Raw genomic sequence first — 13,168 nt, forward strand, 5'->3', positions numbered from 1 at the left:
AGGTGAGACCGCAGTCACGCGTGGCAGGGCACCACGCGTGTGTGTCACGTCCTTTTAGCAGGGTGTGTAACAGACATGGGTGACAGACAGTTGACACAAGTGGATGGGTGGTATCTTTGTTTTCTGGGAGGGGGTTGGATGGGGGACTGAGGTTGCAGAAGTAAAAGCTTCTGTCACATTCTGTGCCCTTGCAAGCCAGACAGCTAGGAAAGGCGGGGGATATGAAGTGACAGGGAGGTGAGCAGGCGATGGTTTGTCCGCCGTCCCTCTCCTTACAGCTCGTATCTGACGCTCAGAGCTGCCCTTTGGCTCTACCCGTTGTTGGCTCCATTAACCTTGTTCCCATCTCACATACCTGTCTCCATGAGGATGGGCCACCCACCTGCAAGGACCCGCAGCGGTGGCAATGCTCAGTGACTCCGGAATTTGTGAATCTGTCAATCAAAACCAGCGATCCACAAAAGTAACATGTCCACACAGTTAGGAGGAGTCACTCAGGAACACAGCCTTCTGTACAAACCCGATTCTCAATAGTTTAATTGTCATATGCCCACACCCACTGGACAACGACTGCCATTGTAAAAGACAGCTACATTTCAGTTACATTTTCAAAATCATTCCAGTTTAGTCGTTGACAGAGCCCACATTGACAGCTTTGTGGGAACTCCAATAGGACATGTAGATGCTGTATGTTCTTAAAGTGCAATGATTAATACTAAAACACAGCACTATCAAATGGCATACACTGTTTATGACAATAATGATCACCGCAAAAGGTAAAAGTGATTCCATACCATACTCTACATATTGCATATCCAGTTCAGGATTAGAAATCAGAGGATGGGATTATTGTAATGCATGTAATGGAATGAGGAATGGTATCATTTCCACCTCCAGCAGCCTCCACTGACCCAGTTCCACTCTCCAACTGGTGGTGTCCTTATTCCTCCTCTCCCTTCCACACCCTCACAAGCAGCCTCCAGAGCACTGCATGGGCATCAATTATTCAAATAAGAGCTCCAACTGACAAAAAGCCAGTTCCAGCAATTTCCCTTCATTTATATGTGGGGATTAGTCAGAGAGGCTAATCATTACTGTCTCTAATTGGCCAAATGACTCAACAAAGAGACAAAGCACATACACTCATTTGACACTTTATTAGGAACACCTGTACACCTTCTCATGGTGGAGGTGGTGTAATGGTGTGGGGAATGTTTTCTTGGCACACATTGGGCCCGTTAATACCAATCAATAATCGATTGAATGCCACAGCCTATTTGAGTATTGTTGCTGACCATGTGCCTCCCTTCATGGCCACAATTTACCGATCTTCTAATAGCTACTTCCAGCATGATAACGCACCATGACACAAAGCAAAAGTCGTCTCAAACTGGTTTCATGAACATGACAATGAGTTCAGTGTTCATAAGTGGCCTTCCCAGTCACCGGATCTGAATCCAAAAGAACACCTTTGGGATGTGGTAGAACGGGAGATTCACAACTTGAAAGTGTACCTGAAAAATCTGCATGAATTGCGTGATGCAGAATCTCAAAGGAGATTTCTTGTGGAATCAATGCCACGAAGAATTGCAGCTGTTTTGAGAGCAAAGGGAGGCCCTACCCAGTATTAGTATAGTCAAGCAGGGGGTGATTTGAGGTAAGTGGGAAACTAATTGCTGTAGGAGAACAGTGTGAGAAAAACACAGTGGTGCTGTTAAGTCGACAAGTGGCCAAGGTATATTGATCACATCTGAGTAAATGCCATAAGCGAATAAGTTGAGGTATAAGTGATAGTGAATACTTTTTTGATACCATGATCTGTTGTCCTGAGGACAGGTTCAGTGTTTAAAAATATTGCACATACTGTTACCCCTTAATGCTACAGCTGCAGCAGTTAATGTCATATCCTTTATGAAACTATGGGTAGCCTAAAATGTATTCCCCACCCCCATCCCATTCCCCAAAAGTAAAGCTCCCCCATAGAATATGTAATAAACAAGAGGAATAGTAATAAACAAGAGACAAGAAAAAAAGGAACATAAAAATTGCTAAATTAAAGTACTACTATCAAATCATTCTGTAGTACTTATCAAAAGCTGATGGCAAACCTGTAATTATTATTTTTTATCATATTACGCTTAAATTTAGATTTAATCACAGATTGCTAATTTGTCTGTTGAGCCGTTTGTCAGAGAGGCTAATCATTACTGTCACTAATTGGCTAAATGACTCAACAAAGAGACAAAGCACATATATTAGCATTTATCACAGGAGATGTCAAGCAGGGGGTGATTTGAGGTAAGTGGGAAACTAATTGCTGTAGGAGAACAGTGTGAGAAAAATACAGTGGTTCCGTTAAGTCGACAAGTGGCCAAGGTATATTGATCACATCTGAGTAAATGCCATAAGCGAATTAGTTGAGCTATAAGTGATAGCGAATACTTTTATGATACCATCTGTTGTCCTGAGGACAAGTTCAGTGTTTTAAAAATATTGCACATACTGTTACCCCTTAATGCTACAGCTCCAGCAGTTAATGTCATATCCTTTATGAAACTACGGGTAGCCTAAAATGTATTCCCCACCCCCATCCCATTCCCAAAAGTAAAGCTCCCCCATAGAATATGTAATAAACAAGAGGAAGGGTAATAAACAAGAGACAAGAAAGAAAGGAACAGAAAAACTGCTAAATTAAAGTACTACTATCAAATCATCCTGTAGTACTTATCAAAAGCTGATGCCAAACCTGTAATTATTTTTTTTTATCATATTACGCTACAATTCAGAGTTAATCGCAGATTGCTAATTTGTCTGTTGAGCCATTGGGCACGTTCTCCTTATGTTGGAGGGAAGGAAGTGTTGCGGCACAATACGATCACCTCATGGCAGAGCCACCATGGGTGATAACTTCCTGTTACTGGCAAGTTTCTTGGGTGGGTCTACATTTATCCACACAAGGCTATTCATTATTATTATAATCATTATAGGCTATTCATATTCATGAGATATTCATTTGTCCATATCTTTTTTATCAGAACACAAAAAAACACAACAAAAGTCCTTGAATTTTGAAGGGAGAAGTTGTCGAAATGTGAAATAATAAGCATCGAGATATTTCTGTGGCTGTGTAACAAATTGTCTCTACAAAACTCAAGAACTTTTCAGCATTCATCAGTTTCTTTTTAGGAATATGTTATTGAGATAAGAATGCAGTTATGAGTGTGAGTCCCATTACATAACATTAATACATAAATACTGTTGATGGGCATCCTCAGCAGAATGTACAATACACGATAATAGGGTAATAAATAAATAATTTTGATGTATGCATTGATTTATTTTAGTTCACAAAATAAGCTATATCAATTCCGATGAAGAATTATGCAATAACTTTTCACAATAAAACTGGGAACATGTTTGATTACTTATTGATAGGAGCAAATCATCATATGATAGCCTATATACAGTAACATATTGATGAATGATGCCCGGTACCATATATTTCCATCAATAGACAATTAACACACAAAAATAATTCAAGGCAATCAAATAGTGTATCTGAATATACAAAATAAAAAAATGTGATCATTTAGTGAATATTGATTAGACTGCTTCAGGGCCCACACTGCTTCAGTTTCACAGTGACTCAGCTTCCATTCAAGTCAAGATATTAAGAGTTCATAGTTAGTTGTTTTGTTTTCCCTTGTTCCACAGTTGAGATAGATTAGCAAAATAAACATTTAATCAAGAGCTTTAGTAAACGGTAAAAGCAAAAGCCTGCCGTTTCTGTAACAAAAGGTATAATTCATTCTGGCTTCTACTAATTACCCCAAACATAAAACCAAAAGTACCCCAAACAACCGCAAACAGGTACCAAAACAACCACAAACATTTGAAACTTTTTTGGTACCAAGATTAATATTTTTATTTGATTGTATTGCTCATTATGTATCCGTAAAAAAACATCATACATTGACATAGCACATTTCTTAGTTTCATTGTACAGTTTACCTGTATCCTGTGGATATGGCTGATAAACTTTGACTTATCGGAATGCTATACCGCTAAAGGCCAGTAGCAAGAGAGATATCAGATAAAGCGTAGATAATAACAGAGAATGTCCACAAATTAATTAAACACACAATGACAACATTTGACCCATTCTTTTCGGTTTCAACTTCTAAAGTAAACTTCATGAACTTCAGGTCTTTTAATTAAATTGCAATTGAACAAATACAATATTAAACAATTAATGGTTTAGTGAATAAATAATAACACAATTAACTGTGGCTTGAAGCCTTATATCCAACACAAATTCCAACAATACCATCTCTAAAAGAGGTACATATTCAAGTCGTTAAACTTTAAACCATATTTGACATATTTCCTCATTTAACAAATCATATTATTAAGAACTGTGGCTTATAGCCTCATAGACAACTTAAAATGTAAAGCCACAGTTCTTGATACCACAGTTATTATTTATTCAATAAACCATTCATTGTTTAAGATTGTCTTTGTTTCATTGCAATTCAACTTCAGTTTCAATTAATGTAATTAGCAGTAGTCAGTAGGGCATTTAGAATATTGGGACATATACATAATAGGATACACATTATGAACTATGAAATGTGCTGCCAATATTTCATGTTTTTTTCCAGGTACATAATGAGCAGTACTTTTCAATAGTATACATATATACAGTATACGTATAGCAGCAGTAATGGCAGCACTTCCACAAGATGTTGGAAACATTCCTATGAGATTCTGGTCCATGATAACATGATTGCATCATGCAATTCCTGCAGATTTTTCAAGTGCACTTTTAAGTTGTGAATCTCCCTTTCTACCACATCCCAGGTGTTCTATTGGATTCAGATCCAGTGACTGGGAAAGCCACTGAAGAACACTGAACTCATTGTCACGTTCATCAAACCAGTTTGAGATGACTTTTGCTTTGTATCATGGTGCATTATCATGCTGGAAGTAGCTATTAGAAGATGGGTAAATTGTGGCCATGAAGGGATGCACGTGGTCAGCAACAATACTCAAATAGGCTGTGGCATTCAATCGATGATTTATTGGTATTTACGGGCCCAAAGTGTGCCAAGAAAACATTCCCCACACCATTACACCACCTCCACCATGACAAGGTGTACAGGTGTTCCTAATAAAGTGTTCAGTGAGTGAGTGTGTGTGTGTGTGTGTGTGTGTCGTGTATTCATCTCTGGGCCTAAAAAGTTTAAAATGTTTGTGGTTGTTTGTGATTGTTTATGGTTGTCTGGGGTTCTTTGGGGTACTTTTGGGTACCTGTTTGTGGTTGTTTGGGGTACTTTTGCGTATCCGGTTGTGGTTGTTTAGGTTTTTTGGGGTACTTTTGGGTAACTGTTTATGGTTATTTGAGGTTGTTTGTGGTTGTTTGTGTTAATTAGTAGGACCCCTCATTCTATTTATTTATGTATTTTATCGAGTGAGGGTGACCTGGCAAGAAAAGCAACAAGGTAGTAATAAAAGACACTGTGTATAGACACAATTAAAAAAAGACACACATTGACAAAATACTATACACTGAAAAGACACTAAAATAATTGCAGCTATCAGACTGTCCTGTCCAGAATCTTACAGTAAATGCAGGCAAGGACTCACTCCCCAAAGCTTACAGTCTTCTGCAGTGTGTTCCAAGATAAAGGCGCATTATGGGAGAACGATCTCCCATTCAGTACTGACTTTGCTTCATATTGCTTCAACTATTGCCTGATAATATACTAATATGCTACTTACTTGGAAGCAAGTAAGTAGCATATTAGCATATTATCAGGCAATAGTTGAAGTGATATTTGTAACTCTTTCCCCAAAAGTGTATTGATCTACCTGTTGCCATGGACGTGGGAGGCGCAGAAGGCATAGCTGTAATGCAGGAGGGTGGGGTCGACCAGGGCGTTATTCTCCAAGTACTCCATCAAGTCCTTCAGGTAGCTGAGGTGACGGTGGCAGCCCCTCACACCGTAGCGGGCGCAATATTCATCAAGAACAAACACCTGACCGGGACTGAACCAACCCTATGAAAACAAGGTGAGGAGGGGTCACTTTACTATCAGTGAAATTATGCCAGAATACAATAAGGCTGACTTAGCTGGCCGACATTTTTTCAAGTTCAGAGATAGGGCACATGAAATGTGATCATTCTGAAATTCATAGATGGAGCTTGGGATGCAAGGACATGATATTAAAATGGTAGTAGCATAATTATGGTAGGTTTAATTGTACAAAGCACATTAGGCAAGTCATATTCTTTGAGAATCAACAGGTATATATCATGAACACCATTGAACAGCTTAACAAATCTCAGATTGTGCCTTTACATGTGTAAGTATGTATCTAAATGATAGTTACACCTGCATTCTGTTGATGAGGTCTTAATTAATGTGCAGTATCTATCTATCTATCTATCTATCTATCTATCGTTTGTTTCCTTAATATAATGTGTGTGTGCCATTGGCACAGAACCCCTTTGGAAACCAGATCATTCACCTCAACGACTTTCATCCTACACAATGTCATATTATGAGAAACAAATCCAATATACACATCAGTCCATTACAGTAGATGCCATGACAGAAGCTCTATTATCACTACAAATATAGCAAATTTGAAAAACAGAAAATCATGACTACTTCCAACGATTTAACAAAGGATTGCAAGGTTAACCACCGACAATTAATTCTCAGGCCAAAAAAAAAAGAAAAGTGTCCCGTGAAGTGGGAGGTGAGGAGGGATCTGAAAATCCTGGAACGTTCATTAGTTCATTCATCCTGCGCATAATAACTAAATTAGGCATGAATCTTACAAACCTAATTAGGACATCTCTCGGAAGCAATATTAACAAATTAGCACCTCTGCTGAGTCGCCACCCACGTGCCGCCAATGGATCCCCCTTGCATGGCAACAGTGGCTCTTAGGGTGGTGACGGTCGACCTGAGAGCAGCCGTGACACACACTGTGTAAACCAGTGTAATCTTCATACAGCTGAAATACTACCTGAGCCATTCAGATGGGTATGGGGTTGATTTGATACCTGTCTGATAAGGATTCATGAATCAGAGATCCTCTCCTTTTTCTCTCTCTCTCCTTTGCGTTTTCTCTTGGTCACCTATAGCTTAATGACTCTCCCTTTGGCCCCTCTTTCTTTAGTCTCTCTCTCTGTCTCTCTCTCTCTCTTTCATTCTTTCCTTCCTCCCTCCCTCCCTCCCTCCTTCCCTCCTATTAATATCACACCACAAAAGAATACACCAGAGTGCCCTGCCCGCCTGGCAGGATGTGACAAGATGTTCCTCTGTGACAAACAGATGGCCAACTCACGTCTTGGCGCTGACCGCTCAATTAGCGATTAACGAGCCGACTGCTTCGTTATATAGCTCTATCTAACAAACATGCTTCCTGTGCGTGCAAATGACGATGGGGGAATCTTCTGGGCCGTTCTCGGTCAAGTCTGTGTCATAGCTCCTCTGAATGTCACCTCATCATACAGAATGACATCTTGTTTTGTAATTATTATTATTATTATTATTATTATTATTATTATTATTTATTTTTTTACAGCATGTCACTTTTTGAAAGCCCAAGGTAAATGTATTTCGCCTGTTAGCCCAGCTGGGTGCAATCTGTGAGAAAGAGGGTAAGGGGGAAGGGGAGCAAATGTGAAGGAAACAAGTTCCAAGGTAGCTATAGGTACAGACAGTAGCTTTATTTTAAAAGACTACGAATACGGATGTTGCGTCATTGCAACTTATTGCGCCTTATTCTAGCTGCCTTCGTACATCAGTACAGTTCACTGAACTATTTCTATCACAGCACTCTACTTCTAACATGGTTTCATGTCACTAGATACCACTTATTCACATTGTGATAGCTACAGTTGACTAAACATGAATATGGAGGTTTTGACGGAGAGCATATTTTTTGGGCCATTGTTCTCAAGACCTCATTCAAGTGCATTCTGTGTCATGTGACTATTGAAGAGCAATTAAGATATTTTCTATATGCAGATGGCCATGATAATTCGAATTAATACAATCTTAATTGCTTTGCTGGGCAGGCTTTAGGAGGAGGTGTGTTGAGTGGTGAGAGGGGTGTGTGGGTTTAAGCGTGTCTGAGTAATTACATTAGGGTTGAGCATGACTGGCCATTGCAGCCACTAATTTGAGGACACACTGTCACACTTGTCTGCTGAGGAGGGGTGTCGATCATACACACACACACACACACACACACACACACACACACACACACACACACTCAATCTGGGTCACAGAGATAAAAATCGGTGGCCAAAAAAAGTACTAAATATTGGGGGGGGGGGGGGGGGGGGTGGTTATGTTTAATGTCTGTCTTTGTTTTCTTGTCTGTTTTTAAGCGTGGCACATGACCACATGAATTTCCAACTTGTGGGAAAATCAAGTTTACCTGCTACGTAGTGTTTGGGCTCCGATTGGCTTCCGCTAAAAGCTACACACCACAAAATGTAGTTGTCTTGGATGCCATTTGTCATTTCTTTCAGCGTAGTTTCAGTTAGCACAGAGGCAGAGGGCAGGTCTCCGGCAATGAGTGGGTGGTGATAATTGAATATGAGATGAAGATGTCCATTGTCCTCACCTTACAGTTGTAGGCAACGCATTTAACCACGAGCTGCAGTGTCTATTACATCATAATCTAATAACTCAACAAGCCTACAGTGGCGTGCCAAATTCAACAGCTTAATAAACCTGTCACAAATGTTCAAGTTTTTATCATTTGCATCAGCTAAATAAATAGGCAATTCTCCATTATCACTCACAACCCCCCAACCATAACCATAATCACCTGCCACTTTGATGTCATCTTTAATTACATCAGTTGCCTACATACACTTCATTACATGATTTAATTTACCTTTTTGTTTTCCATCTGTAAATGCTGTCAAGACTGTATGGTTATTCTTACAGTACGTAATTGGCACAATGAATGGAGGTGATCGATGTATGCAACATTGGTCATTCAATGTTTTAGGGAATATAGCTTACAGAATTTAGTAATATGAGAATACACACTAGGTTTACTTGCCCATACTTATAGAGGATGTACTGGTGGTATGAGGGACAACTGCTGTGCCCGTTATGATCAAATAAGTGTCTATTTTCGCCTAATGGTCATTATTGTAATTATAATTTGCCCATGCCCATTGACAAGTCCTCTGATACTCTTATTTACTGCCCCACCTATATTGGTGCAAAGTTTGTGTTGGTCGGAGCAGACACCTTGAGGTGACACCAAATGGCCAGAACAGTCTTTGCACATGGTTTTAGTGCTGCACACCACTGTTTAGTGGAAGCAAATTGGAGCCCAAAGTATGCACAATATTGGTCTTCACATAATGTCCAGTTCAAGTGTTCAGTCTATGTGATCCAATGAACCTTCACTTTATGCTTTAGTGACCAATTATGTGTGTTTGTGCATGTTTGTATGTGTGTGTGCTCATAAGAGGTCCTGAGACACTTCCAGACTTTCAACCTCAGATTTTGTATTGTTTACCTAGTGTTGGAGGACTGGGCATAGCAGCCTACAGCAGTAGAGTATGTATGCACTTTTGACAGTAGCGTGCTATTCAAATTGTCTTTTGATATAAGAGAAAACACCATAAATATCCACATATAATCATCTTGAAAACTATGAAGACCTAAAGTTGACCAATAGCCATAATCTAGTCTTGACACAGTTGGCTGTGGGTAACTGGGTTTCCAAACATTCACAGATAAAATAGACCCGCCCATCAAAACAACTAAACCCAATTCTCAACAGATGTCCCTAGTCCAAGGCATTGTCATTTGAATGGGTTTTGAACACGGCCTTTAAGTGAATACACAAAGGCCCTCGTCCTGAAGAAAGGCATTGGCAATGCAAAGACACAGGGGGCTTGCCAAGATAAAAGTCATTACTAGCCACACGTGTTTGATACCATTCATCATTCCATTCCATGCATTACAATGGGCCTGTACCCCGATTTCTACCTCCACCAGCCTCCCTTGAAGCACAGGTGTTTGTATGGGGCTTATCCCTTGTGAGTCTGAGTTGAATAGACCTCATGGGCATCTTATATTGTGCCACTATTGTGCAACAGACTAAAAACGAACCAAACAGATGTTGTACAACGGTTGTGAGAGTATTGTTTTTGAAAGTTGTTTAAATGTCAAAATGAAAACGCTGCAGCTCTTTAGCTTTTGCAATGTTGGATTGACATTGTTATTTGATGCTTGTTGCTCAGTCAAATGTTGGTTGGTGGTGGTTATTTTTCAACATTAAGGTTGTCATTTGATACTCATCATCTCACATTGCTGCATGATTGCTCATGGGTTCATGCTTTCTTTCTTAACATTGGCAGTTTAGTCAGGACACTTACGTCAGTTTAATCATTCTTTAATGAAATTGGTAATACATTAAGTGTGGCGTAATTAGATGGCTCCGCTCTGAATAGCTCTGAGCTCTTACTGTACAATAAGTCCCAATTTCTTTTTCATTTCAGAGTCCAGAAACATAGACAACCCTAACACCTCCATTAGGCTCACAGATGTAAAAAATAACATGAATATGAAACATAGTCTATATCAATAATGGGAGAATGTAACAAGACACTCCATGCACATGTGGTTAAAAACAGAACTAGAATGAAATACTATATGCACTATATACAAAAAAGTATTCTTACAAATGTTCAACATGTCCAACTATTCTCTGTGTAACAGAATGTCTTTATAACCTCAATTTCTCTGATGCACAATCTGAATCCCATTTTTACTCATGTTGCAGCAGTGGACTAGTGGCATTTTTTTTTTTACTTCCCTTTGGTTAGGAATCAATGGGCAACCTTGTTACAATGAAGGATCATGACTGTCAAATAATATGTAGAAAACAGTCCACATGCAACCTTGTCACAATGTTGTGTGATGACCTTTAAATGCAGATTTTCAGAAAACCTGTATTTACATAAATAGGCAACATATTATTTGCAACTGTGAGATGGTCTGATGCTGACCGTCAACTGCCGATGTTAAGAAAACATTAATTTTCAATCCATGATGAATAATGTAACGTTGGATGATGACCATCAAATGACAACCATAAACCAACATGGTATGATGGTGTTACCACATTCTACTGTGCAACGTTTGGTCTTAACGTTGTCCCACAGTTATTTTCCATCGTCTCTCTATGGTTGGCACAAGACAATGAATAACAATTATTTTACATACGTTTATACAATGCAACATTTTCTGTCATGACCGATATATACAACGATTCAACCAAAAAACTATCTCGCCCAAAAGCTTACTAAAATGCCCATAGGGGAAGATTGTTAGTGGAAAACATGCTCTGGTGGCTCAAGTTGGTTTCTAGTCTGTCCCAATACACTATCAAAGTCCATACAGCATAAACTGCAGAATGTAAACAAAACTGGGGACACTCGCCATTTTAGGAGACAGGCGTTATGATTGCTAGCAAAATAGAGTCAGCGCGGTAGCTAATTAACATTAAATTCCAGTAAATTACTCAATTTACCTCACTGGCAATTTAGTAAACCTTGGGCAAAATCTGAACATACTGACAGTTCGTTAGCAACTGCTAAGATTCACTTTTGCAATCACAACATGATGTCTGTCTCCAAAAATGACAAGTATCTCCAGTTATGTTTACATTCTGCAGTTTGTGACGTACAGACTTTCATAGCATATGCAAGTCTATTTAGGAGATTGAGCTGGGTGTTGAATTGGAATCAAACCACATCTATGAAATTCTTTCACCGAACATCTCTTCTACAGCTCAATACCTGAATTTGAATTGACCTCAACTCTGGTACTGTATATATAGCCCTGGCCCACACTTGGGGACCCCTCAACCCCCCTTTCATTTGTATCCCCCTCCTTCCCCCTTTCCCTATTCTCTGCGTGTGCTTTTCCCCCCCTCTCCATTGAATAGGCACAGCAGTTGTCCGTGTGGGTCATGTTCCTATTTGGGCAGTATTGATTAGAACCGTTTATCCCCTCTCGTTGGGTGTGAGAGTTCCCATACCCCTGAGGCATGCCTCTCGTTGCACGCAAAAGCCTCTGCGCCCCAAAGCTAGGCACTTGGGAATAAGTCTTGCAGTGAGGATAACTGGAGATAAAACTCCTGCTTTATCTTGGCCTAGAATTCAGTTTTTGTCTTCTATCAATCTGAAATGGACACATGAAATGGGCAATCTGGGATTCAAACGACAACAAAGCAGTCTCTCTGGCCACTTTTTTGGGTAAATGCTGAGGAATGGGGCTAGAGAAATATAAACACTCTCAAATTCATAGACGGAGCTATGGATGAAAGGACTGACCATCCATGAGATCAAAATGATAGTTTTAACCTGAAGTTATACAGTGTGTGTTTAAACAACAAACAATGGAGTAAAACAAGATTATATTTTAAGTTCTGACAGACTGAAGAACTAAGCTCATGAGGCATTTATAAGTGATATTCTTCAATAATCAATATCTATATATCATGAATAAATAAAAATGTATATGGCTATATCTGCGTTTGGAGGTCGTAGGCAGGGCTACCTCGTTACAAGAGTGTGATTCCAAATCATCTCCGCTACATTCACCCCCCTTTGAACTCTCCCAAGGAGAGATCTGCCCCACTGGCGGGGTTTGAACCCAGGGACTTTTCTCATGGAAGCCACAGGCATAAACCGTTATACCAAGAAGACATCCTCATAGTACGAGGGCTATATCAGGGCTTAGAGGTTGCAGGCAGGGTAATAGTTATATTGTTGTGTTTTTCCAAATCACCTCCGCTATACTTGAACGATAAAATCATCTTGAAATGTCTGGTTAATGTTTTCGCTTTAGTACACCAGATTTATGGACATGCCCATATATCCCCTCCTTCTCTTTTTCTCTCATTCTTACCAGACAAGAGTAAGAGTCGTTCATCCGATGCTGTAAGGTATGTTTCTGGAGCATGGGGAACAGTGCAGCGTGGTCGAACCGGCACGGAACCGCCGAGATCAGCTCCTCCACGCCCTGTCTCTGAGACCGCTCCAGACCTGAGAGAAAAGAGATGGAGAGAGAGAGAGAGAGAGAGAGAGAGAGAGAAAGGGAGAGAG

At 39.8% G+C, this 13,168-nt stretch overlaps 1 protein-coding gene across 4 annotated transcripts in view; it reads right to left on the minus strand.

The window, feature by feature from the left end:
- The window catches only part of cadps2 (Ca++-dependent secretion activator 2), a gene marked incomplete at its 3' end in the record, with an annotated part of 180,354 nt that overhangs the window by 43,315 nt on the left and 123,871 nt on the right, over positions 1–13,168 (minus strand). For all 4 annotated transcript variants that reach the window (XM_083666058.1, XM_083666059.1, XM_083666061.1 and 1 more), the window contains exons 12-13: positions 12,972–13,108; positions 5,872–6,059 (exon numbers count right to left, since the gene is read on the minus strand). In XM_083666058.1, coding sequence (XP_083522184.1) covers positions 5,872–6,059; positions 12,972–13,108 — 325 coding nt within the window. The remainder of the gene's footprint in view (positions 1–5,871; positions 6,060–12,971; positions 13,109–13,168) is intronic.

This window comes from Argentina silus, assembly GCF_951799395.1.
Source record: "Argentina silus genome assembly, chromosome: 3".
NCBI classification, from domain to species: Eukaryota; Metazoa; Chordata; class Actinopteri; order Argentiniformes; family Argentinidae; genus Argentina; species Argentina silus.